This window comes from Paramormyrops kingsleyae, chromosome 4, assembly GCF_048594095.1.
Source record: "Paramormyrops kingsleyae isolate MSU_618 chromosome 4, PKINGS_0.4, whole genome shotgun sequence".
NCBI classification, from domain to species: Eukaryota; Metazoa; Chordata; class Actinopteri; order Osteoglossiformes; family Mormyridae; genus Paramormyrops; species Paramormyrops kingsleyae.
Window position 1 is genome coordinate 36,161,618 of NC_132800.1, and position 26,122 is coordinate 36,187,739.

General features: G+C 44.9%; 1 protein-coding gene and 1 long non-coding RNA gene across 3 annotated transcripts; one reads left to right on the forward strand and one right to left on the reverse strand.

Moving 5' to 3' along the window:
• Positions 1-1,715: 1,715 nt before the first annotated feature.
• On the forward strand, positions 1,716-20,428 carry fyco1b (FYVE and coiled-coil domain autophagy adaptor 1b). Of its 2 annotated transcripts, none has more exons than XM_072711247.1 (18): positions 1,716-1,859; positions 4,003-4,068; positions 4,499-4,605; positions 4,968-5,093; positions 8,964-9,070; positions 9,979-10,122; positions 10,777-10,861; positions 13,458-15,311; positions 15,557-15,649; positions 15,890-16,008; positions 16,292-16,459; positions 16,556-16,675; positions 16,915-17,105; positions 17,192-17,345; positions 17,968-18,066; positions 18,448-18,658; positions 18,935-19,044; positions 19,138-20,428. In XM_072711247.1, exons 2-18 carry the CDS (start codon positions 4,011-4,013, stop codon positions 19,211-19,213), a joined length of 3,822 nt encoding a protein of 1,273 aa, XP_072567348.1. In that variant the 5' UTR covers positions 1,716-1,859; positions 4,003-4,010; the 3' UTR covers positions 19,214-20,428. The 2 variants fall into 2 exon arrangements, with proteins under 2 accessions (XP_072567348.1, XP_023671413.2); XM_023815645.2 differs by having other exon boundaries at positions 1,717-1,859; positions 3,976-4,068.
• LOC140588827 (uncharacterized) lies at positions 9,711-23,588 on the reverse strand. Its single transcript, XR_011990032.1, has 3 exons — positions 23,469-23,588; positions 22,674-22,812; positions 9,711-9,859 (listed from the first exon to the last, which is right to left on the reverse strand). It is a non-coding gene; the product is annotated as an uncharacterized lncRNA (long non-coding RNA).
• Between the last annotated feature and the right edge of the window lie 2,534 nt (positions 23,589-26,122).

The following is a 26,122-nucleotide window of genomic DNA, read 5'->3' on the forward strand; positions in this document are numbered from 1 at the left end:
GGCTGAATTTCTTTCAGGCTTATCTAATTATCAGTCTTGGCTGACTATCAACACTACTACAAAACGCGCTCTTTCCTGCCCAATTCAGCGCCAGCAAGCAAAACTTTGCATTACACTTCAGATGTTAAAATTTGCTTGGGCCGACATTACCTAATCGTACACTGTTAACTTAAGAAATTGTTGGTATGCGGTAACGGTCTCCGGGTGAGTTCTGTTCAACTACTCGAGGACGGGGGTCTTTGGCTCACGGGAGATGGATTGAAGACACAGGACTCGTTTATCAACTTCAGTCGTATTTTTAATAACGTTGTTTTTCTGGAAGTTACAACCAGACTACTGTGTCACTCACCTCGCTATGTAAGTCCCCCCCCCGAAAAACAAACCTCAGTAACAACAACACAATTATGTTCCCCGTGTTACTTGCGAGAGTTTTTCCATATTAAACATTATGATTTCTGTGCTTACAACACCAAAGCTTAAACTATTGTAACAAGTACACTCACTAAGAGCCTTATTGTCAATGTTTACTGCCACTACCTTTTTTTATTTAGTAACGCTGGGGAGGTCCAGCCAAATAAGGACGACCAAGATAGGGGGAAGAAAAAAAAAAAAGTCTTTATTAGATCTTCCACGGATTTCAGTCCCTTCCCGAGGGCTAACACACACCTTGCCAGGACTTTTGAGTAATCATTACTACCGAGTACTCGGCAGTCCAGTATTCGTTACTTAATACTCGTTACTACAATGAACTGAAGACGTACGTACATCTTCTGTCCTTAGAACGGCGATGGGCGACTAATTACCCCGGCCAGCCAGTCAGTGCCGTTACCCAGCCCATCAGACTCGCATGTGGGCCATACAACAGACAGACAATGAGCGCAGGATTCAGATAATGGAAACCAGCTGCAACTGCATGCCAGCCAGAACTGCTGCAAACAACAGTGCATGGCGAGTGCCGATTGGGCGGTTTGATCAGTCATTTCGTTAGTCAGCAACGAATCCTTGAACGGCTGAATACTAGTAACGATTCTTTACAGCCTGGTATTCGTTACTTACTCATTAGTACTCAAATCTACATCACTAACTCAAAATCAAGGTGTAAAACACCTTGTGTTTTTAGGTCATTCGGACACAACCCTGTTTACGTTCCCCAAAATGCTGCCAGCGTCCCAGCCTAAAGTTTCTCTGACAATATCTTTGCGTTCCCCCCGGCAGTCTCTACCCCCTCCCCATCCCGGTCACAGGTGTTCCTTATTAGCAGGCAGGGAGTGACCACACCCAGGGCCGTTCACTACAATATGAAAACACACGCGTTGTACTGCTGGGAATTCCAGAAAATGTGTGAATAGTGTTTCAAAAATAGTGATAGAAATTGTTTTGAACAGCACAATCACACATAACTCTCATATCTTACATAACTTAATTAACTAAGCACCACTCTTTAGAGGTAGGCCTATGGATATCTATGCACCCGTGTTGATAAGCAGTGCAATAACACCACCCATGTATGCTATAGGAGTAGATTCCTCATATATTCAGTGACAGAATTACTGGTAACGACAGTGAAATTATACATTACTTGTAGCAACCCTAACCAAAGGCGCTGATTGCACACATAACCCCCACCTCACCCAACCATCACATGGCTGCGAAGGGTCCCTTTAACAGGAGGGCGTCCTCTACCTGCTTCACTAAACCCCTGCAGCACGCTGCAACCTAACTGCCGCGCCGCCGTCACCCCTACCGCGGCTCCCATTCGCCCAGGCAGCTGTCAATCACACCGTCTCGCCCGCCTCTCGGACCCGGTATCGCGCCGCGTATCGAGTCTTTCAACTCAAGCGGAGCGCCGGCCTTCTTAAGTATGTCGGAGTTTTGTTATCCCATCTTCTTGTCGTATTTTTGCTTAAACTGCGAGTATGAACAGACGGAGTGCGCGGAAAGCCGCTTTGGGTTTCACTTTGACAGGTTTATTGACGCGCAAGCGCATGCGGGCTAATCGGCTAATATGCTAACCCCTCTCCGCAATTCGGACCCGTCACTCCTGCAGAATTACCCAGATCACTTACAAAGCCCTGACTTTAACACTTTAAACCTTTGCGATCATGTTCACTTTAATGCGTCCGCAGATTGGACCCACTATACTTAGATTTCGTTAGATCGCTTACAGAGCCGACAGTTCTAATGTCTCTGCGTAAGGACGTCGCCCTACTTTAAAATATAACTTTTTGCTTATGACAGTTCTTATATTTGTAATATTTTGTTTTGTTTTGTGGTATCCTTTTTCTTTCTGAGTTGTGTCAGTACTTTAAAACACGTTAAAAAGCACGAATCTGACACCATGAGATGGGTTAGGGTCGGTAAACCCTGGACCTCCTATTTAGAGGGATACAGTATTCCCTGACATGCGTCATTAATGCATACATCCATATGAGTCTGAGCAAAATCAGATGTGGGTAAGATTTCCGGTATCAGGCGGGCACCTGCAGTCTTCTGCCAGTGGGGCGGGTATTTGACCGTCCTGGATATGGGCTAAATAAAGCGGATTTGCACGGTGCAATTGCTTATATTTAAAGAACAAGCAAGTGAGCTATTGTGCCCTAAGCAGTTCTCTTTTACAAATGTATAAGGTACAGTATACCCTTACACATCTCTGCATCATGATTATTCAGCTGCAGAGTCTAGTGCTGGTAGGCCATCCGTAACAGAGTGGTTTCCATGAACATCAGTCACACGAATTGGTCTGGACTTAGGTTTTCTGTTATTGGTTTTGCGGTTGAGAGTGCCGGATAGTGACTTTTAGAGATTAGGTTGTTATAGAGCTGGGTTAGGTTTGTCGTAGTACACCTGACATACTGTTAAGCGGAGATCATTCTCAAAATGTCTCATTCTGTAATCGGTAGTAGGGATTAAGTCAAACCTCTATGAAACTTTTAGTAGCAGCCTAAACGTATGTACTGCTCGACTGTGAGATTTGCTGTTCAGTATTAAATCAAATCCTGTCAGGTGCGTGGAGTTGGAACCAGCATCTAAAATGGTGTGATTTAGCAAATATTTCTAGTTATAAATCTGTTTCCAGTGTGGCCTGCTGCTTAAGTCTGTTAGGTGTCCTGTTTCACGTTTGGAGGAGGTCATACTGGCGCTAACCTTTAAGTGTTGACAGCACAGGCTGTCAGCTTTTAGCCTCCTTCGGTAACAGTGTGCTGTATTTGGCCAGAAAATCTGCAGAGATGCCTTGTGAGTATTTTCTTTAGTATGATGGTGGGACCTTGATTTAAATCAGTATGGAAATGGGGTGGGGCAAAAATTAATACCAAAAGTAATTTTAACCTCCTAAGTTTTTGTTTGGTGTGCATATTTTATTTTCCTTTAGCTATTTGGGATTAGTAGGACCTCATAATCATAAAAACCGAACATAATTTTTTTTGAACAATTAGTGGTTTTAAATAAAAATGATGTCCTTATATGCAGATGTAGGTTCTCAGGAAGTTAAAGGTTAATAAAAAAGTAAGAGAGCAGGGCAGATGCAGATGTTTGCACATACTGTCCTTAAATGGTTTCTGACTTTTTCTCTGTTAAGCTAGACTGTGCTGAATCGCATGGGTAGGCTCCATTACAGCTCTTGCAAAGTTCTGACAGTATGGGCTGCTCCTCTTCATGGCCTGTTGCTCTGTGATCCTCCACGGGCTTCAGACGATGCGGAGAAGTCCTCCTGTATTTGCATTTAGTGGTCTTTGAGTATGCCTCCCCAGTGATTATAGTCAACATTTCCTCTTTAGTCGTTCTTCTGGTACCTTCCTCCGGTTGAGGTTTCACAAATGGCCCACATCCTGATTGCACCAGCTGGGTTTAGTCGCATGTCACATTTCATCACATCAGTGCAGATACTCAGTCCTGCCACTGCTGTGTGCTTGGATACCAGTGTTTATGTGTGCAAGTGTGTGCTTAATTCCAAATGTGCATGTTCCCCTGATTCAGCACGCTGACGCCTGCCCCACCCCCCAGGCAGGGACATGGCCACTGTGACAGTCGGGGAGAACCAGCTACAAAGGATTATCAGAGATCTGCAGGGTAAACCGTGTGTGTGTGTGTGTGTGTGTGTGTGTGTGTGTAAGAAGCAAACCAAAAGTATTTCCTGCAGAGGCAGACTGTATGTTTTCTCTTTGTCTGCTGTACGTGTTTGTGTGTGTAATTTTGCTAGAGTGATATTTCCTGGGGGGTTTCCTGTTTGATAAAGACCCCCCAGAGCAATTTTTTTGCCACTGTTGCCCGGCAGAGCATGCATGAGGGCGTCAATTCACTGCGTGACTGCAGAGCACATTTTTTCTTAGGTGGTTGAGTTGTAGTTTAGTTAACCTTGTGAATGGGTCTTCTGTCCCTGTGAGCAAATTAACCCTGGAAATGGTGCACTTTACGGTGGAGTAGAGATGCCCAGCGGTCAGAGTCTGGTGGCTCATCCTGTACATGCACACTGATGGTCCCTCTCCCACCCCTGACCAAGATGCTGTAATAGAGCTAAAGCGGGAACACAACGAGCTTGGAGAACCAATCACCGATGACAGCGTGAGCCTCCACAAGTTCTCCTATAAGCTGGAGTACCTGCTGCAGGTGGGTTCCGCTGCTCCCCATAAATGTTACACAAACACTCCCATCCTCCATATCTGGACCAGAGCCTGCATAGCAGGACTCTTGCACCCCAATGGGCGAGACCCCTGAAAGTAATCTACTTTGTTAGCGGCTTTCCGAAAACTAGCTAATGATAATCAGGTTTTGGACTTTGAATAAAGGTACGGCCGTGACACACTAATCCACAATGTAGCGCTAATTGTTAATGTAGAATAAAATGGGCTGCAATTCAATAAAATTAGTCCCTTTATTTCTTGTCACATTTATCAAAAAAAAGCTAAATGCTAAGTGTGACCCCCGTCTTTGCCATTTGAGTCTTAAAAAAAAATGTGTGATGTGTTCAGTTTGACCAGAAAGAGAAGAAAACTTTGCTGGGCACAAGGAAAGATTACTGGGATTATTTCAGTGACTGCCTTGGCAAGATTAAGGGAGCCAATGACGGGATCCGCTATGTCAAGTCCATCCCTGAGGTAAGCGGATCCACGGTATGTTTCCTGGCCGCGTGTATCTGTTGAGGGTCCCTGGCCGTTTGTATTGGTGAGGTTTTGTTTGTTCCTGGCATACTAGAGCTCTTGAGGAGGTGAGTTCTATGGGCTGTGTGTCATGGAGATTAGCTCAGCTTTCGTTACCTATTGGGTCAGGTAGATGGACCCGGGTCTCGTGAACGAGTGTGTTTTCCTGACAGGCGCCTGTCAGAACGATGTCAGTTAATTTAGGTTACAGAAGTGCAGGTCGGCTCTCTTTGACTGGGGGAAATAAGCATGCTTTTTGTGGTTTGTGCAGTCATTCCACTCACTGTGAAGTTTAAAAAACAGATGCGTGTTATTTGTTTCTTTTTCTAACATTTCCCTGAAAGCCACACTATATTTGTAACTCAAAATAAGGGCACTGAGGTGTATTGTGGGAGTAGAGTCCTCTCTCTCTCTCTCTCTCTCTCTCTCATATATATATATATATATATATATATATATATATATATATATATATATATATATATATATATATATGTATATATATATATATATATATACACATATATATACATATATATACACACTCACCTAAAGGATTATTAGGAACACCTGTTCAATTTCTCATTAATGCAATTATCTAATCAACCAATCACATGGCAGTTGCTTCAATGCATTTAGAGGTGTGGTCCTGGTCAAGACAATCTCCTGAACTCCAAACTGAATGTCAGAATGGGAAAGAAAGGTGATTTAAGCAATTTTGAGCGTGGCATGGTTGTTGGTGCCAGACGGGCCGGTCTGAGTATTTCACAATCTGCTCAGTTACTGGGATTTTCACGCACAACCATTTCTAGGGTTTACAAAGAATGGTGTGCAAAGGGAAAAACATCCAGTATGCGGCAGTCCTGTGGGCAAAAATGCCTTGTTGATGCTAGAGGTCAGAGGAGAATGGGCCGACTGATTCAAGCTGATAGAAGAGCAACTTTGACTGAAATAACCACTCGTTACAACCGAGGTATGCAGCAAAGCATTTGTGAAGCCACAACACGCACAACCTTGAGGCGGATGGGCTACAACAGCAGAAGACCCCACCGGGTACCACTCATCTCCACTACAAATAGGAAAAAGAGGCTACAATTTGCACGAGCTCACCAAAATTGGACAGTTGAAGACTGGAAAAATGTTGCCTGGTCTGATGAGTCTCGATTTCTGTTGAGACATTCAAATGGTAGAGTCAGAATTTGGCGTAAACAGAATGAGAACATGGATCCATCATGCCTTGTTACCACTTTGCAGGCTGCTGGTGGTGGTGTAATGGTGTGGGGGATGTTTTCTTGGCACACTTTAGGCCCCTTAGTGCCAATTGGGCATCGTTTAAATGCCACGGCCTACCTGAGCATTGTTTCTGACCATGTCCATCCCTTTATGACCACCATGTATCCATCCTCTGATGGCTACTTCCAGCAGGATAATGCACCATGTCACAAAGCTCGAATCATTTCAAATTGGTTTCTTGAACATGACAATGAGTTCACTGTACTAAAATTGCCCCCACAGTCACCAGATCTCAACCCAATAGAGCATCTTTGGGATGTGGTGGAATGGGAGCTTCGTGCCCTGGATGTGCATCCCACAAATCTCCATCAACTGCAAGATGCTATCCTATCAATATGGGCCAACATTTCTAAAGAATGCTTTCAGCACCTTGTTGAATCAATGCCACGTAGAATTAAGGCAGTTCTGAAGGCGAAAGGGGGTCAAACACTGTATTAGTATGGTGTTCCTAATAATCCTTTAGGTGAGTGTATATACATATACATACATACATACATACATATATGTGTACAGTGTGTATGTATATATATATATATATATATATATACAGATATACAGTATATATATATATATATCACACACACACACAATATAAATTATATTTATATGTATGTGTGTGTGTCACATAAAATAAAGTTATGCAGGTCTGTATATACACTACATGATTATATGAATATCTTTATTTGCCTATGTATATAAACACAAATCCCAGCGCTGCACATATGTTCTGTGTACTATAGGTCTTCAGCAGTGGTAAAATTTTTTTGACAGGGTCCCCTAGGGCTGATATATTTGTCCTGATTTTCCACCCCCCCCAAACCACACACACAAAAAGGTATTATAGATATGATTTGTCATCTTTTCTGATTCTAATCATTTTAGGTGTTGCTTTGCTATCACGTTTTCTTTTAACACTACTAGTAGCTAGATATGGTTCCTCCAAGTAGGTATGCATTAACTCAGCATTTCTCCTATTGTAAACTTTTAGCACACAGTCTGTTGTATTCATTATGTGGTGCCTGTCTGTTTTACACATTTTGGTTAGTTAAATTTGTCGGCGTCGTAAAACGTGTACAGGCATACGATGTGTTCACATTATTTTAAATATTTTTGAAGGTTGCAGTTTCAAAGTAGATCTACTCATAGCTCAACCCCCTCCCCTACAGCTCTGTTTTTTCCCGCCCTCACCTGTGCCCCCCCCCCCCCGGCAATTCCTTTGAACCCCACCAGAGGGATGCGCCCATAATTTGAATACCTCTGATCGATGGTCTGAACAACATTTGGTTACTTATTAAGTTTGTCTGACCTAAAGGGCTTGCTGTAATAAATGGGAAACTTTAAAGTTTCAAGTAACAAACCTATGTAATAATAAAATTACATCATTTACAGCAAATCTACGAGGCACGCACGCACATGATTTCTGTCAAACATCAGTGATAATACACTTCCTTCTCCTCTATGCCCCCCATTGGAGATTGCCGCTGTACACTTCAGTTTTTGATGACCATTTTTCCCCACTCTTATCCCATGTGCTAATTGGGCAGTTGATTAGTATTTTGTTTCTGGTCACCATTGTTAAGCTGTTTGCGTCAGTTGTAGCTCACTTTCGAGGCGCGTCTCTCGTTCCCAGGAGCTCACCTTGCTGACAGCGAGCTCTCTGTTATCCTGCCGCTTTACGTCATTCTTGTTGCCAGGATCTCCATCAGTAAATGTTCCTCAAGAAGTCACCATAGTTTTTGGCGGTTTTTGGCCAGAGGGGGAATTTCGGTAAGCTGCCCCCCCCCCCCCGTCGATACTCATGTCAGCTGTGCGACTGTAATCCTCAACTCTCTTGTCGTCTCACTTCTGGAAATCCTTTGCATCTGGAGTTTTCTACTCTCCAGAAAAGTAGACATGCCTTTCATTTTGTGGATACCATGCTTTTGTGATGGTTATAAAGGTTGGAGGAACACAAGCTGCATGTTCATATGTAAAACAGAGCTAATTTTAAAATTTATTTTAACATTCAGCTAATCAGTCAGTTGATCACTTGGTTAATTATATATATATGAATAATATTTCATGTATTTTTTTGTAAGTAAATGTCTATGTCTTGTACTCGATTTATCCAAAGGTGCTTTTTACTTTGACCAGAGTTTCTTATTCATATACAAATCCACATAAAATCAGCTCTGTCTAATGAAGACTGCACACATCATACTTGAATGAAGATATTGAAGATATTGCATGAAGGTAGTACGGCCCAGATGATGGTAACATTCTTTATGATCTTCACACAAACTACAGACTTCTGGCCTCGACCGTGAATTTGCCTAAATTAAACCAGTTGTTGAAACTGGTGTGACTTCAGTTTCAGTCACCAGTGGCTTAAGCTGAGAATGCAGGCTGACTAAACTTGATGTTCTTACAGCTGGTTGTAGAGCCTTTACCCAGAGCTGTGTATATAATTTTGGCTCCATGGGCCTTGAAGCTGCAGCCCCCTGGTTCCCATCCCACTCTGGAGCTGAGATAACCTGCAGCATCTCGCCGTTTCAGCTGAAGACTTCCCTGGGGAAAGGCAGAGCCTTCATCCGCTACTCCTTGTTCCACCAGCGACTGGCCGACACCCTGCAGCAATGCCTGATGAACCAGCGGGTCACCAGGTAGCCATTACAAGTCACTCTGCATGTCACTTTCTAGGTGCTCTGGTTACCACAGTGCTGGCTTCTTTCATTGGAGCAGAAACCACTTCATATGTGGTGATGGACAGGTGTATATATGTATTTGACTAAAGTTTAGCAAAATGGAAATGCAGCATTTGCTGTAGAATCAGTTTGCTGTGTAAGCTGCAGGCCAGAGCACACCAGTTTCACCAGTACATTTGATAGAGATTACAGAGTAATCTTCCATAATGTAGGCTGGGTGATCGCATAACACATAGAAGATGAATCCTGAATTCATTCTTTAAAGCACTGTTTCCCAACCAAATCTTCAGGCACCCACAGATGGCCCACGTTTTTGCACCCTCCTAGTATACATTTTTGCTCCCTACCTGGAAAAACATGGATTGTCTGGGTATCCCCAAGGACAGGATTGGGAACCATTGCTTTAGACAAACCAACACGATTTATAGAATTTTTGTGTGTCAGTTTTTCATATTCCTCATGAAATATTTTCTATGTCAGAGCCTTGTCAGAGAAGAGTCATCAGATTTTTCAGATTCGGTTTTTTCATATATTATAGTCTGACCATATTTCCATCTAATGGATATTAATAAAAATATTTCTGAGCAGAAACTTGTCCAGTATCTCCTTCCTTTATTCAGACTTGCTTCTCCATTAACTGCTGATCGTCTGTATCGTTTCCCTGTTCCTGTCGGCAGTGTGACTTGAGGGGCTTCAAAACATGCTTCTGTCCACGCAGAAGCTCTTTACGGTGTTTTATCATCTGCCCTTAAGGAGAAATGCAAACATAAGGTTAAACGCCTGGCTGATTAAATGTGGCACGCATGCAGTCCTCTTCAGGGCTTTTTCCACATGGTCCTGACATTTGTCGTCCTCTCTCCACGCAGCGACTGGTATTATGCTCGCAGCCCATTCCTGAAGTCCCACCTTGCAGCGGGTATCATCAATCACCTGTACGAGCTAAACGAGGTCCAGTTTGACGTGGCTTCCAGGGGCTTCGACCTGGACTCGTCCTGGCCCACTTTCGCCAGGTACAAAGGGGGGAGGGGCGAGGAACGCTTTCACGTTGAGGAGTCATTGTTATGAACTTAGGCGTTACCGGGTTTTTGCAAGGTTTTGGCCTAACCCATATACATTCTGTGGAAAAGCTCAGTATGCCTGGGGTTTGGCTAGATCTGCGCTTCGGGTTCAAGTGGGAGTCATGACGCATGGTGAGACGGGCAGGATGGGTATGGGCAGACTGGAAAGAGGAATGAGTGAGATCGAAGTTTGACACATGGTGTGCTAACGTCAAAGTTAACAGTAAGGAAACTGCACACTTCCCCTGGAGACGAGGCTGTAGGCGAGCTTCTGTTTTTGTAATGATCAGCATTACTTCTCCTTGTGGGCTGTAAGCTGGGTCATTGAAATGGCTGCCAATATCACAGCCGTTATACCAGTGATGGCAGGACGGTTCCTTGGGTGCGATCAGTGCCGTGTAATAAACACCGAATTGGTCCAGTGTGGTCGGTGATGTGGAACAAACGCCTAACTTTGTGGTAGTTGGTGTCCATGCTACAAAAAAAAACACACTCCTTCCAGCTCTACAGTGCATAACCACAGGAAGTATCACTTTGAGGTTCATCCCGACCTATATTGGGACAGACCTCAGCAATACCATGGTGCGCACATATCGCCCCCTGCAGGAGGACACTGGGATCGCCGGCCCACATGTGGAGGCCCCCCAGCCGCAGCTCCAGCATCAGCAGCCTGGTTAGCAGCTACTCACAGGTGGGTGCCGGTCCCCTAATACTGAGGAGTAGGACTGCGCAATATCACATTGCAGTTATGTAGCGCATGCGCAGCAGTCACCAGGGCTTCTGATGACAGGCGTAGACGTTTGTCTGGACGCTGACTTTTCAGAAATATACTGACAGAAGATTAGCAGTGTACCTAAAGTATCGATGAGAGGCATATTGTGACGTCCAAAAGTTAGTAATCTGTATAAATTTGGCCTATCCTTATGTTTTAATGAACGTGTCAAACTGTAAACTGCAGAAAGTACCACCACACCAGCGACATCATTTTTACCTTGTTAATCCACAGTATCTCCTGATTCCACAGATGTTGTGGCGGTTGAGCTGTCCCTTTCTTCACCTTCACTACAGTGCTCATCGCTGCCTATATACCAAAGCAGTAAATTTATACAGATCGCTAACTGTTGGGCGTCACAACATTACCTCTCATTAATAATTTAGGTGTACTACTTAGTAATCTGATTACTAAATTGTGGGCGTAAGAAAACGTCCAGATAGTACCGAAAAGATGGAGTGCGAACAATATGGTTATGCCCCTCATATGAAGCCTTGGTGATTTTTGCACATGCCCCATGTAATCGCAATTACATCATGATGTGATATCATGATATCTACTGAGGACTGGTAATCACCTTGATGGTGGCTGGGCTCGGGCTGGCCTTGCTCCATAGCTGTAGACAAATAGCTGTTTGCCAGTGTAAAAATGGCAATAATAAATAACACCTGCAGATGGTGCTGTTTACTCATATGACAAATAACAATACCTGTCAACCACATAATTTTAAAGCAGCCCAGACAGTGAGAGCTGACTGTCACACAGCATATTCTGGGGCAGACTGGAGGCAAGCTGATGACACTGTTTCGCTGTTGTTGACAGGTCAAAACGATGAAGATAAATGTTACAAATACTGACGTCCCCAGCCGATATCAAAGGTCGGAATCCGGCCCGATCCAGGCATTTTTAACAACAACAACAACAACAACAACAAATTTATTTTTGTATAGCGCGTTATCACAACATTACATCGTCTCAAAGCACTTTACAGCATCCCCACCCAAAGCCCCCAGTGAGTAAGCCAGAGGCGACAGTGGCAAGGAAAAACTCCCTAGAAGGAAGAAACCTTGGGAGGGACCAGACTCAATGGGGGAGCCCATCCCCCAGGGGCCGGCAGGGAGAGTCAAATAATTAACTTGATCAGTATTGGCTACCACAGCCCGATCAAAACCCCCATCTATTTAAGGTTCTGCATCCGCCTAATTTATGTCAGGTGCGCAGATTGTAAGGTTCCGTTACACGCTGCAGTAAGCCTGAGGCACATGGCTTGCAACTACCAACTATCGAGATATCAGCTGTGTGGAAATTCTTTAATTTGGAAACTCAACGTAGCCCAATAGTTACCTTCAATGATTGCGATGGCATCCGTTCAAGTTGAGGTAGCAACAGAACGTCGTTTAATTTAATCTAATTAGACACTTGCAGAAACATCATAAGGAATAATACTGCAAACTCACAATGCTTACTCAAACAGAGCATTACCAATGCCCACTGTTTGTGTATGTATATTTAAATATTTATTATTAAAAGATTGGATCAGGACTCGGTAGATAGAAATATTGAATGGATCAGATCGGGGTACTGGAAAAGTGGATTGGGACATACCAACTTATGATCATTGAGGTACTGCAGCTTTTCTATGACTCCAGTGTAAACTGCTCCCATTTCTGTACTGTTTGTGTGAGATCAGCCATTCAGTCACGGCCAGTTCCATGAGAATTGAGTTACACTCTACAGAGTGTTATTTTTGGGTCAGTTACAACAGCAGTAACGTTGGGTTGGGCTGTACATTGTTGTGTTGAATCCCTCTGGGGCTCTGCTGTAATATCATTGAAGGCACTTAAGGCACTTTCCCACCTCAGAAAACTTTTTCAGGAACCAGAAACTTTTTCAGGAACCATGAGTTCTGTCATATTTCCAGCACTGGCACTTGGCCCAGTTTTTGTTCCTTGGAGGTAGTTCCTGAGCCTTTTTTTAAGTCCTTTCCCCAGAGTACCTACCTTTCGTTTTAATATTTTAAGATTTAATGATGAATTACAAATGTGTCACAGGCCATAAAAAATATTTTAAAAATGCGATTTGTCCCGTATTTTTGAACCACATTACTCCCCCCCCCCCCCCCACAATAACTAACAAAATGTTGTTCACCCTCCATCATTTTGGGGTAGTGGTGTAGGTTTGTATGTTACATGTGAAGTTTAACCTATGAGCTTTTTGCGTGTAAGATAAAGGCCACTGTTCCTGTTGTGTGGTGGCCAACTGATACATGAAAGTGACCAGGAACTACAAAAGTTCCTGTTCGAGATGGCCCAAGAACTAGATTCTTGAACTTCAGTGGGAAAGTGCATTTAAACTGCCCCAGTATGAGAGACAGGAACTCAGAATAATAGTGTTAGCTGAATACTTAATTAAATATAAGCAATTCTGTTCATCTGGTTTGTGTTGTTTAACCATTGAGTCTTGTAGAGACCTGGTTGGCTTAGTGGGTCAGATTGGTCTCTGTTACCTTTCACAGGCCCCTGAGTTCGTATGCAGCCCTGAGCCAGGCCCGAGCTTCATAAGTGACCTGAGTAGCCTGACCCCCTGCAGTGCCGCAGAAGACCTGCGGGTGGAGCTGGACCAGTCTGAGCTGAGGCAGCAGGAGCTGTTGGAGCAGGTGGAACGGGCGAATGAGGAGGCAGCAGGTCTGCGCGCCCTAGTGAAGTCCCTGGAGAGCCAGCTGGAGGCCCGGCACCGCAGTGCCAACCAAAAGAATGATGAGCTCCTGGCTAGGCTTGATGCCGCACTAGTCGAGATGGGGCAGCATGCTGTTGGCCATCTAGACTATGCCCAGAAAATCCATGTGCTTCTGGACAAACTCAAGGAAGCAGAGAAGGCAAAGTTTGAGGCTCTGCGTGAGGCTGAAACAAGACGGCAAGAGGCAGATGGACTGGCTGAAGATTTGAGGCGTGATGAAGCATCGGGCTGTGAAATGGAGGAGATGCACAGTACCATTGAAAAACTGCAGGGGGCGCTAGCAGTTAAGGAGAAGGAGTCCCGCAAGCTTCAAATGCAGCTGCTTGACTTGCAGAGCTCCCTAGAGGCAAGGGATCGGCATGTAGAAGAGCTGAAGTGGAAGTTGCAGGAGGAGAAGGGCAACCTTAATGTGCGACAGGGCAGTGATTGGAACGAGCTGGAGGGGCAACTCCATGCACTCACAAAGCAACTGGGGGCCGAGAAAGAGGAGCTGTCTGTCAGCCCCGAGATGGAGACGCAGGAGCAGAGTGTGAGCACTGGCCTGGTCGAGTCGGAGGCTGACGTGCAGCAGCAGCGCGGGAAGGTGGATGACTACAAGGCGCGGTGTGCCTGTCTGATGGAGCTCAATGACAGGATGCTCCAGATCATGAGCAGGAATAAGGAAACCAAGAGGGAGCTGACGGAGGTCCAGGAGGCGCATATGGGGGGGCAGGCAGCTGACACCATGGTTCAGGGTGTGATACGGAGGCTACAGCTGGAAAACCGGGAGCTGGGGGAGAAGCAGGGCATCCTGACAGAGGCACTGTCATCCACGCGGGAGGAGCTGCGTGCCATTGGCTGCCACATCACTGAGCTGGAGAGCAGCCTCACCTCCTCCAGGAGGAGTGAAGCCACATTCCGGGAGCAGTTGAAGGGGGCTGGTCTCTTAGAGAGCAGGGATCAGCAGAGCGAGGAGCTGCAGGCCGGGCTGCAGAGTACGGAGAGAGGTCCCTCCGCACTGGCACTGCAGGCACAGCTGGAGCTGCATGTGAAGGAGGTCTCCCGGCTCCAGACCGAGGCTGTGGACCTGCGCTGCAGGGTCCAGGACCTGGCAAAGGAGAAGCTTAAGGCCCAGGCCCAGCTGGAAGTGGCAGAGGCCTCCTGTGAGGAGCTGAAGTCCCTGACGGACCAGCTAAAGTCCCAGGTGGAGGAGCTGAACCGGCGGCATGTGCAGGAGATCCTGCTGCACCAGCAGAGGGAGGAGATGCTGGAGACTGAGGAGGAGGCCCACAGCCTGGAGAGCGCCTCTTGCAGGGAGGAGCTGGATGTGCTAAAGCAGCGTCTTGAGCGGCTAGCCTTGGAGCACGCCGAGACCAAGGCGTACCTGGAGAAGGCCACCACAGAGACGGCTGAGCTGGGCATCCGCGTAGGTGGCCTGACGTCCGAGAAGGAGGAGGCTTACGGCCGGCTGCAGGTACTGGAGCAGGAGAACACCAGCCTGCACAAGCGACTGCAGCAGGCAGAGGCTCTCTCAGGCACCGTGCCTCAGCTTCAGGAGAGGCTGAAGCAGGCTGAGGTCCGAGCCAGGGAGGAGGTGGACACTGTCAGGTTCCAGATGAGCGGTGAGGCCTTGACCCTCCAGAACCAGCTCCAGGTAGCAGAATCTGTCACCTGCACTAATACTGAGATTAAATTGGCATAGTGTAGATGCGTTGCTGGGGGAGACTGCTGAAATCACTGTGTAAATGTGGCAGCAGAAATTAATTGCATAACTTTTAAGGAACATGAACAGAAGGCGGTGGATGTGTCCCTCGTAACCCCATTACACTAATGTTGACAGTCGTCTGCGAAGGGGCCTCTATACACGCATGCCGAGTGATGCCTCGCCTCTCCCTGCAGTGTGCCAGTGGAGAGCTGGAGAGTGTCAGGCAGTGGCATGCAGTGGAGTTGGAGAAGACGCGTGGGCTGGAGGCCAGGCTATCCCAGCTGGAGGTCCGTCCCGTCCACAGGGACACCCGTGGCCATACTATGGCATTGGGCCAGTGTGTTTGGTCACACTCATTTTAGCAGACAAGCCTGTTAGTGCCCCAGCTTGAGAGACAGGGACTAATAGTGCTGCCTGAAAACTAAATGAAATATAAGCAAAGTTCTGTTGCTTAAAGAATCCTGCATTTCAGCTGAACACACTCTGCTGTGATTTAAAAAAAAAAATGTTTTACTCTTGTGTCAAAGGATGAAATTGGCAGATACTCGCAGCTGCTGGAGGAGAGAAACGTCCTTGTGGAGAAGTCGGAGTCCGTGATTCAGCAGAAGGGTGCAGAGATGGTCAGGCTGACTGAGAATCTGACAAGGTCTTAAGTTGCTTTATGTTATTCTGGAGGAGCAGCTCCCATAATTAAAGGATTGCATAAGCAATTTGCAGATTTAATGTTATTGTTAAGAAATTGTTAATTAATATTAGTGCAAAATTGATAGCCTGAACCTAACTGCTCTTGATGTCATGTGCATTACTGGAGACTTAAAAGGGAGAAATCCTGACTAAAGGATATCTCCATGCCACTGAATTGTTATCACCGATGACCAGCAGGTGGCGCTCACACACTTAGCAGGCGCCACTGTTTGTCTCCCCGCCAGCGCCGAGGAGGAGCTGTCCGCCACACAGGCCGCCTGCCGCGACCTGAGGGAGCAGATGGATCTCGCGGCTGCCGACAGGCGCAGCTGTGACATGAAGACCGCGGCCGAGATAGACGACCTTTACCGGACCAAGAAGAACCTGGAGGAGCGGCTCATCGAGCTAATCCAGTACATGCCGCTCCCGTGTCCCATGTTGTGCTGCCATTTCTCCTGCTTTGAATTTGCCAGTTTATTAATTAACCCAAACTGGTGTCTCTAACCCAGGGACAAAGACGCCCTGTTCAAGCAGAATCTGCGCTCTGAGGAGCCGAATGACCGCGACGGCACCCACTGCCTCGGCTGCCAGGGCCAGTTTAGCTGGTGGCTCCGGCGCCACCCCTGCAGGTGGGTGGCAGTCAGTGGTGTCCCCGTTACAAACCCCCCCGCCCAAGGGCCCGTTTCATAAAATAGCTGAATCATCAGTACTTGGTGCTTCTTGTATGTGGCAGGTAGGGTGAGACACTCTTCCGCCAAAGGAAGCAGGGCTAAACAAGTAAGCCGTGAGAGATGTGCAGTCCCTCCGACCATGATTGTCTGTATCCCGGAGCTGGCCAGTAATCGGCTCTGCGGGCTGTTTGTCCCAGGCTGTGCGCCCGTCCCTTTTGCTATTACTGCAGCAACAGCGCCACCAGGATGCTGCCCAGCGGAAAGCGAGACCGCTGCTGCCGGGACTGCGGGGCCGCGCCGGGCCGCACCTCGGATCCTGACGTCGGCAGCCCCCCCAACACACCCAGCAGCCACTCCTCTCCCTACAGGCCAACACCCATTGGCGCAGGTGAACCAGTTTGGAAGCCGGTTTGCGTATCTGGACGTACCGACGTTTGTATCCCGTTGTAAGACTGTTCCTTTGATGCTGGCCAGCGACGCCGCAGTCACCTAAGGTGGACGATGGCGTGTTTGACATCATCTCAGAAGAGGAGGTGAATGAAGTGCATGACGGCGATTCCTTCTCTCAGGTGATGGAGGGCTCTCCTGAGCGGACGCCCGGCACGCTTCAGCCAAGAGCTCTGGACCTGTGAGTCATGTCATGCCGCACACGCGCGTGTATCTACGCTACCGCATGCGCACTGGGACGCAGGACCTCTGACATGTTTGCTACAGAACCCAGGCTGTAATCAACACTGATCACGTGCATAAACAAAAATGACGGTACTGTAGGTGTGTTGGTTACAGCATCCACGTTAAAGGATTATTCAATATGATATGAATGAGCTGCATTACCACGCCGCTTTGTTATCACTTTTTGAGAAAGATTAACGGTGACATTAAATACCTTGTTCTCTCCTGTCCGTAAGGCAACGGTGATGTTCCCAGAATCCACTGTCATTGCTTGCTTAATTTCAGCTGACAGAATGCTTGGGTGTCAGACATCCCTTTCGCGAATGTGTGTCTCCGGGGTCCAGTTTGTTAAGGGAACGTCTGTGGGCTACACTGGTTTCGTTCCAGCTGAGCTTTTTAATTAATTAGGCTTCATTGAGGATTAATCTCCCATGGGAGAACTCCTCACGAATACTTCCTGTCTGCTAAACGCTCAACGGAACATCAGGCTTATTTGGTCCTGCAGGAATCATTCATCCAAGTGGATAGGGGGCGCTGCAATTTTCTGAGCGACTGCATTTTGGTGGTGTTGATTTCAGGAGTAATAGTGTGGGAGACATGACCCTTGACGACACTGATGAGTTGACTCCTGTTGTCCAGGATGCTGAAATATACCTGCTAAAGTCTGGAGAACTCACGTGAGTTTATTTTCCTGTTTTTCGATGCTGTATGTCATAGCTGCCTAGCTATATGATATTTTTGTGTTATCCAGGTGACAAGTTCCCTCCGTTCATTAGTGTTCAATCAATTTGTAGTGATAAAATTATACTTCTGTACTTTTTTCTGTTTTTTACATTGACCAAATTTCAGATGTTTCTGGGATCAGTACATCACTGACCCAATGAGTTGATGTGTTCCATGAAAGTTTAGCTGAGTTTACCCATGCTTGTTTGAAACCTTGAGGTCTTCTTTCACATGGCTGTGTGTACAGTATTCTGTGGCCATGTACTTGATGGGAACAGAGATCCAAATCAGCAGTGGCCACAAAGGAATGTACATCCGTGACTGCCTTTCCCCAGGCTCCTGGTCCCCCTCAGCTTGGAGGACGTGGCATGTTTTGGCGAGACCTCCCGGGAGCTCTTCATTAAGTCCAGCTGCTACAGCTCCATCGCTATCACGGCACCTGAGGCTGGTCCTACCATCGCCTGGGTCTTCTCCTCCGAGCCCAAGAGCATCTCCTTCAGCGTGGTGCACAGACCAGCTGCTGACTCCCCCCTCGAGCAGAACAAGGTGAAGAAGTAGTCCGTGATCTAACCTGATGTCATAGATAGTAGTGGTGGTCAAATGAAGCTTCATGAACCATTTGCTGTATTTTTGCCCCACGACATTGTGCTTTTGGTTTGCTTTGGTGCATGCTTTGAGCCCCTTTTTGGGCAGAGAGCACCACCTAGTGGGGTTAGAAAATACAGCAAATGGTTCATAAAGCTTCATTTGGCCATCACATTTGTCCGGTACTGTCACAGTACTGTTGAATCTGGGATAACCTTTTCCTCGTCATGTTTTAAGGTTCTGATCCCGCTGACACGCTGTAACTCACACAAGGAAACCATCCACGGACAGCTGAAAGTCAGGAACCCAGGAATTTACACGTTCATTTTTGACAATTCTTTTTCCAGGTGAGGTGCCCATCTAGTCGTTTTTCCGACATTTTTTTAGCACAGTATCACGCTTTGTGTTTATGATATTGTTCTTTTCTTTGTTTTTGGTAGGTTCATCTCAAAAAAGGTCCTATATCACTTGATTGTTGAGAAGCCCGTAAAACACAATGGGAGTGAGCCTTCCTAATCACAGCCTGATACCTCCTGCTTCTTATTTATTGAACCTTGTACGTGTGCCAAGAGGCTGCTGGTGTTTTATTCTTAGCCACCCCCCCCCCCAAAAAAAAATACATGAAAACTGTTTAAATCACTGTCAGAGGAAACATTACACTGGAATTGTGCACGTTGCATTAACACACTAGTTCAGTGCTTACAAGAGTGTCAGGAGAATGGTGACATATGGCTTTAATAGGTAAAATGCCGCAATGTTAGGGTTTAATTATCATAAATCTAGCCCTGAGGGTAAGGAACACTATGTCTTTGTTTGATAACTGTGACTTTGAACTATATTATGATATGTCAGCAGGTATTTAACCAATATCAACCGTCGTCCTATGTGGCTTTGAAAAAAGGATGTCAACAAAAGATGCTTTTACTTTTGATTTAAACTCTGTTTATTGCTGGTGCAGGTCTCTCTCTCACAAACAAACTGAAGGAAGGTATCGATGTTGAGAAAACGAGTAGTTTGTGTTAAAATGCCACTAAGATATGCAGCTGTGATTTTAAGAAAGCATTGCTGTGCTTACAGAGAAACATTTAAATGTCATGTTGATGTTTGCTATAAGCCTATGCAGAACACCAAGTCGGCAGAGAAAGTGATCTGCTTATTTTTCCAAAGAACTACATTTAGTTTTGTTTTCTTCAAAGTGAAACATTGCACACTAAAAAGCTGATTAGTGTTTACTAATGACGCTTGTCTTTATCAGTAACCTCACCTGATTATTCCTGCTGAATGCTGCTTTGAAGAGATGATTATGCAGTTTTATATTTCATAAGGCAAATGCACTTTTTCATAGAATGAAGGATATTTTTAACCTAAATAATAAAAATTAAAGTCTCTCGTCTGATGGGAGAATTTCGAAAAGGCATTTAAGGCAAGGTTATGATGAGTCCCAGCCAGTCGCAGTCGTGGAGAGTCATGCCCTCTGTCGGCCAGTACACGGATGTTTCTGTGAGATATACAGGTCGTTCATCTCGGTAATTAAGATCACAGGTACCTCTGTGCCACATAAATCAAAGCTCTCGTAGGTGTGAGCGCTCTATGACAGAAATTCGGCATTCCGAGGTGACAGCCTCTCATAGATGAGAGGAATGTTTGTATCAGGAAAAAGCGTGACCAGTTTTGTTGGTACTCTCAAACATGTATATTTGGTACTGAAATAAAATGTCAAAATGCGCTTTAGTTTGCCATGATGTGTGTTTTCCTTTGTGTGTCACTCAGGAACATGTTTACCTGTTAACTGGTGGATAGTTACCCTACAGATCACTCTCTAAAGCCCTGATGGCCCGAGTAAACAGCAGCTGTTGAGGGAGAATGATTCATTTTAAAGAGGAAATAGCTTAATTAACAATTTAACAAGTACGGAGTCAGTGGTTGTGTCTGAATTCAGGAACTACATCCTTTGAAGGCTGCTGTTTCTGAAAGTGTGGCCTTTGTAGGCTCTGTCCTTTGAAGGTCAAACAGAAAGTGCTTAGGAATGGAACGGTCTGGCCTATGGATAATTTCTATTTGCATCACCAACTATTCCTACCCTTAGCCTTGAGTCATAAAGCGCTGCTCCTAGCTCCTATTGCCCTGCTGGGACACACTCAATTTACCTCTGCACGGTGAATCTTGGGATATGTTGGGCTGCAAATGATTCATCAGGTGAATTCTTCGCGACTTGGCAAAATGAAACATTGATAGACTGCGCTTGAAGGGGTGTTCGAAATGGGACAGCCTTGTCGCACTGCTGTGTCTCATTCAGTCTTAGAATGTAACCTTAGAAAGGTACAGTCCCTAAATTCGGGCATCCAATGAGTAAAAATAAACTGTAACGACTTCTCTTCTGATAAATTATGGGTAACCTGTAATGAAATTAAGAAGCACGGAAGGGAAATGCAATCCTTACACATGGCAGACAGCTGAGGCCCTTGGATAATAGAGCAGTTAGGGTGCAACCCTTTTCTACTCATGGAGTTTCCTCCTGGATGAGTGGTTTCAGTGCCACGGTGAGTGATCAGGACTAGGCCCTTGATGACACCCTGGTGACCTGGATAATAAGACTCAGCAGGCCTTTATGCTAACAATGATCAGCTGGAGAAGTGGTTTGACAAACCCTTGCCACCAAACAATCTAACTGACGACTGCAGTAGCAGTGAATGTTAAGACAGGATGGGGAATTACTGGTTAGAGGTAAAGGGGACAGTCTTCTTGTTCTGTGGCTGTATTTCCTTTTTATTGTTAAGATGGTTCTACTGGTTTGTTTGTTTTTTACCCTAAAGTGACCCTGTTGTTTCTTGTTTAGTTCTTGCTGAATGGAGCCTTTGTATTGGTATAAATTCTGGCTCTTCGTCCTATCTACTCTCTGTACTCTGCCCTGTAAGTTGCATCCCAAGCAATATTGAAGCTGACAGAGAAAATGAATTCAAAACTCCATAATAATTGTACTGGATGAATATGTTTACCACTTGAAAACAAATCACCTACAGTACCTCTTTACCATGTAAGCAGTGTAAGGTGACTTTGTGTTGGAGCATATTGCTCTCAGTGTTTTCCTCGTTTTATTCTTAACAGTCCTTACTATGTGGATTTATCTCCGGTGTAGATAATAGTGTAGCTCTTCGGCACAGATGCTGCTCTCCCCCTTGGTCGCGCCGGCTGCGGAGGAGGGGAGACGGTCGGCGCAGTGTAAGGGAGCTGAGGATGAAGCCAAGACGGCTACTAGCATGAAAGGAGGTTGGGTTCAGCCCGTTTGCGAAGGTTAATGAGCTCATTGAGAAACACGACGCATTCCCCCACAGGGGCTGTGCCCGCTCCGGCTGCAGCCCGGGACATGTGAGCTGAATGATAATGCGCGACTGTAGGCTTGACACCCCTCTGAAAAGCGTCCTTTGCCACCAAATCTAAACCTAGATCTGTAACTATTGGTCCCTCTTGATAATTAAACTGCCAGTCGACACGAAACACACCCCTCCCAAATGCAATTATACTCGGATGCCTTGGAGGGACAGTAAGAGGAAATCAAGGTGAGCGTTTTTTAATGGTTTAACATGAGATCTCAACTGAGCCCGCTTGTTAAGATGAGTGGGAGAAAGCTGCATTACTACAGTCAAACAGCTGTTATCTTAACAGGTTTATCTACAGCTAGCTTACGAGAGAAACCATATTATATTATTTTGCATGATCAGGAACTGAAGGCTGTCTTCCCAAAGCATACATCTCTATATAGCATTTATTTTGCGTGTTCTTGTAGATATCACACGGTTCCAGTAGAGGGCAGTCACACATGTATATTCCGTGTGCTGGCCTGCATTTTTGCATGACTGCTTCATAGCATAGGTTTCACACAAAAACATCCAATTGAATGATCAGCCTATTGAATGATCAGTCTGTTACCTTAACTTTTTAAATGTCTATATGTTAAAGGTCTGTACGTGGTCTTCACCTTTGTAAGGAGGAGCTGTTTTGTGCTTCTTAGTTGGTGGCATATCTCCATTGCTGGTGCGTTGAATCCGTCCAATGCTGGCTTTGTGTGCCATTTGCATGATCTGTCAATGTCACACACGAGATACTCTAGTTTCCTCCTGTAGTGCAAAGACATGCAGTCAGGCTAGCTGGTGTCTCTAAATTGCTTGTAGTATGTCATTACATGTGTGATCACCCCCTCCCCACCACCCCCCCAGCACGTAGATGATGTGGTGGTATTGTGTAAATAACCTTGTATCTTATATTAAAAAAAATATTTTTCCAAAAGCTTAAGATACAGGATTGCCGTTTACTTGCACACTGGGAATATGTGTTTCTTTATATATATCTTGTGTTTCACTCTGGTGTTAATGTGATTCACTGGCTAACACCGCAATCACATCCTCTAGTCGCCGGCCCAGCCGAATTCAGCATGCAGGGCATTGTGTCCAAAATGTTTGTGTCCCAGGACCTCTGACATGGAGAGCCTGGTGAACTACACCTGGCAAGCGATGACCTGCTGGGCCTGGAAGAGGCTGCAACCAGGCCCCTGTGCTTTTCTCATTAACAGTACAAAGGGTGAGGAAACAGTAACACGGTACTGTTCAAGGTGAATTCCGCCTACAGTCTCTCCTGCAGCCCCCTTGTGCAGTTTTCTACAGGACCTAGGCTATGACTGTCTTAATGCTTGGATTGTTAATGCAATTAACTATTTATAATAGACCAAAATTAATTACACCATCATTGAGCTTCCAGAAACTTAACTGTTACTTACTGCTGCCCTGTTGTGAGGGACATACAGGTGAGATAAGGATGACGCTGCCTGTGTTTGCTGCAGGTCCGGAACATTATCGCATCTTCCACTGGATCCTGCCCAGGTTTTCACTGATAAATCACTTCAGAAGAAATCGACAGGCTCACAGACCATCAGTCTGCTTAAGGCCTCCCCCCCACCCACAATTAAAGTAACTGTAGAGAAACTTGGACTAAATACATTCTTACCATCTGCTGCTATTAGTTTGATGCCCACGTGACACTTGACTTCACCAGTCCACTGCAGTGTCCACTTGTAGTGTCCCCTTAACTAACCTCTTTAGCCTCTTGCCTGGGTAATATTCAGATCATCTTTATAAGATTTTACTATTTCTTTAGAAATGTTCTCATCCTCCAGTTCACCTCTGACTACATTAAATGTTGCTTTTATTTAGTCTATATTAATTCGGCGTTATTAACCCCGGAGCATAGTGGCTGGAGTTCTGGCATCCCGCTCGGCTCTCCGCTTCCTCTGGTGGCATGGGGATATTACGATCATTTTAGTTTAAGACAACGATCGATTAACATATGTGTACGACAGAAACGGTAGTTAGAAAAGAAGTTTCGGCTACTTTTTTTTCATTGCAGCGCCTCAAACAGCTGTTCTTAACTGTGTACAAAACGATTGCTGTTTGAGTGGTCGGTTTAAAACACAAATTACCTCAGAATCAGTTTAACTTTACAAAAACACTCTTATACCGTAATATCAGTGTATTAATACCACATAAATGTGAAAATAAATTATAGTAACTCATTCTCAAGTTTCACTAAAATGAACTAAGTCCGCTATACACTTTACGTTTCTTGCCGTCGATTCAGTGTAGAACGTAAAATTATTCTAATATCTTACATTTTGACAAATTCAATTTGCCTCTGAATCGCTTTCCCCCTTATTATTACCGGTATTAAAGCTATTCTTAATCATTTAGTAATTAATCCATGTAATTGTCTTGTCAAGTTTAAAGAGTGACAAATTTAAAACGTAATTTTCCCAGGGTCCAACTTCCGCCTTATAGACCTAAGTAGGAGAACTTTGAAGTCAGTCTTGAACCTGACAGGAAGTCAGTGCAGGGAACTATGAGTAGCGGTTATGTAGTCATACTAGATAATACTGCGCATTACAATAGTCTAAATTACTTGTATACAAAAGCATGCGTTGCACAAAAAGTTGTGCACCATCCAAAAGCCCCTGTTAGTGAAGCTGACCTAGATATGGACTTTGACCCACTTTACATGTAATATTAAGTGGGAAAGGAAAACATCAATGGATTTTAATATGGTAGCTCTTTATAACGATTTTTTTTCAAATCATCTTATATAATCGCCAGATATGCTTTAAAATAAATCGTGTGATAGGTGGAATAAATTTACAAATAATATGACTTCAGACTAAACGCAAGTTGTGCTTTTTGTTTTAATTCATCCTCACGTGTAGCTCATGAGATATACCGAATTGTCTAATTTCCTCAGAGTGTTTTAAATGAATAAATGAAGTATGATTTCAAAGGCCGTGTGCTTCCTGTTAGGTGCCACATTAAATATAGGTCTATATATGTTTATCTCGGATCAGGAAAACCAGAAATAATTATACCAATAGGAATATAGAGAAAAGTAGAGGAAATGGTTCGGCAAGCACAAATTAAAACAAAAAAAAACTAATGACTAAAAGGAAAAGTGTAACTGATATTTTAAGATTATGATCAAAATTAGAAGTGCTCATCCGGCAATCCGCGGTCTTCATCGGGGCGGGAAGTCGTACTGCAGCTTAGACTGAGACTGTAGCTGGCAAATTCTGTTACAGTTCATGCCATTTTGGTTCCTTGTCACCCGGTTATTAAAGTTATTAACTCACTAATAAAATCTTGGCCTAAAACTTTATTGCCTTTTTCGCTGTTATTCCACCGCAGTCCCTGAATCCTGAATTATAAAAATACGGTTCAGGCAGAGGTATGCTTTTAAGTAATACTCATTGAACATCCTCATATAATGACAGTATCTCTGGATCTGCATGGTTTGTGAGATCTCTCTGTCAAAATGATTGATTTCTTTCAGTGCTTTGTTTAATTATGCAGTCCCCCCCCCCCCCCCCCCCCAAGACCAGCCTCTTCAATTCATCATCAGCATCTTTTCATTATTCTTTAACACAATGTGTGTGGGATGCCATATTCCTATGTACAGCTAATTTTTGAAGAGAAGCAAGTCTGGATTAATGGAGGGCCAAGGCATGAGATGAAATGAGCAATTCATCACCAGATTTGTCCCCTGTGTACCTAAAGGGAGGTTGTTTAAGAATTGTACTCCAGGGTACAACAGCACAAATGTCCCAGGTGAACCGTCCAATCCTGAGGTTAGGTCATTAACCACCTTGTGACATGCTTCTGTTGCGTGATGAGCTGGGTTTGAAAATGGACACTAAACATCCTGGATGCACCTTGATAGTTAAATGGTTTTTTTTTTTTAATCACTCTTTTTATGTGGTTTATGGTGTAAATCTGCCCAGTTTTCTTCTTTTCTGTCCTCTGTTCCTCTGCAAAGCAAAAAAGCGTTTTGTGCTGGGCTTGCTTGTCACATCACCACACACTGTTTGGAGGACAAGAATGCAGCATTTTTCAGGGT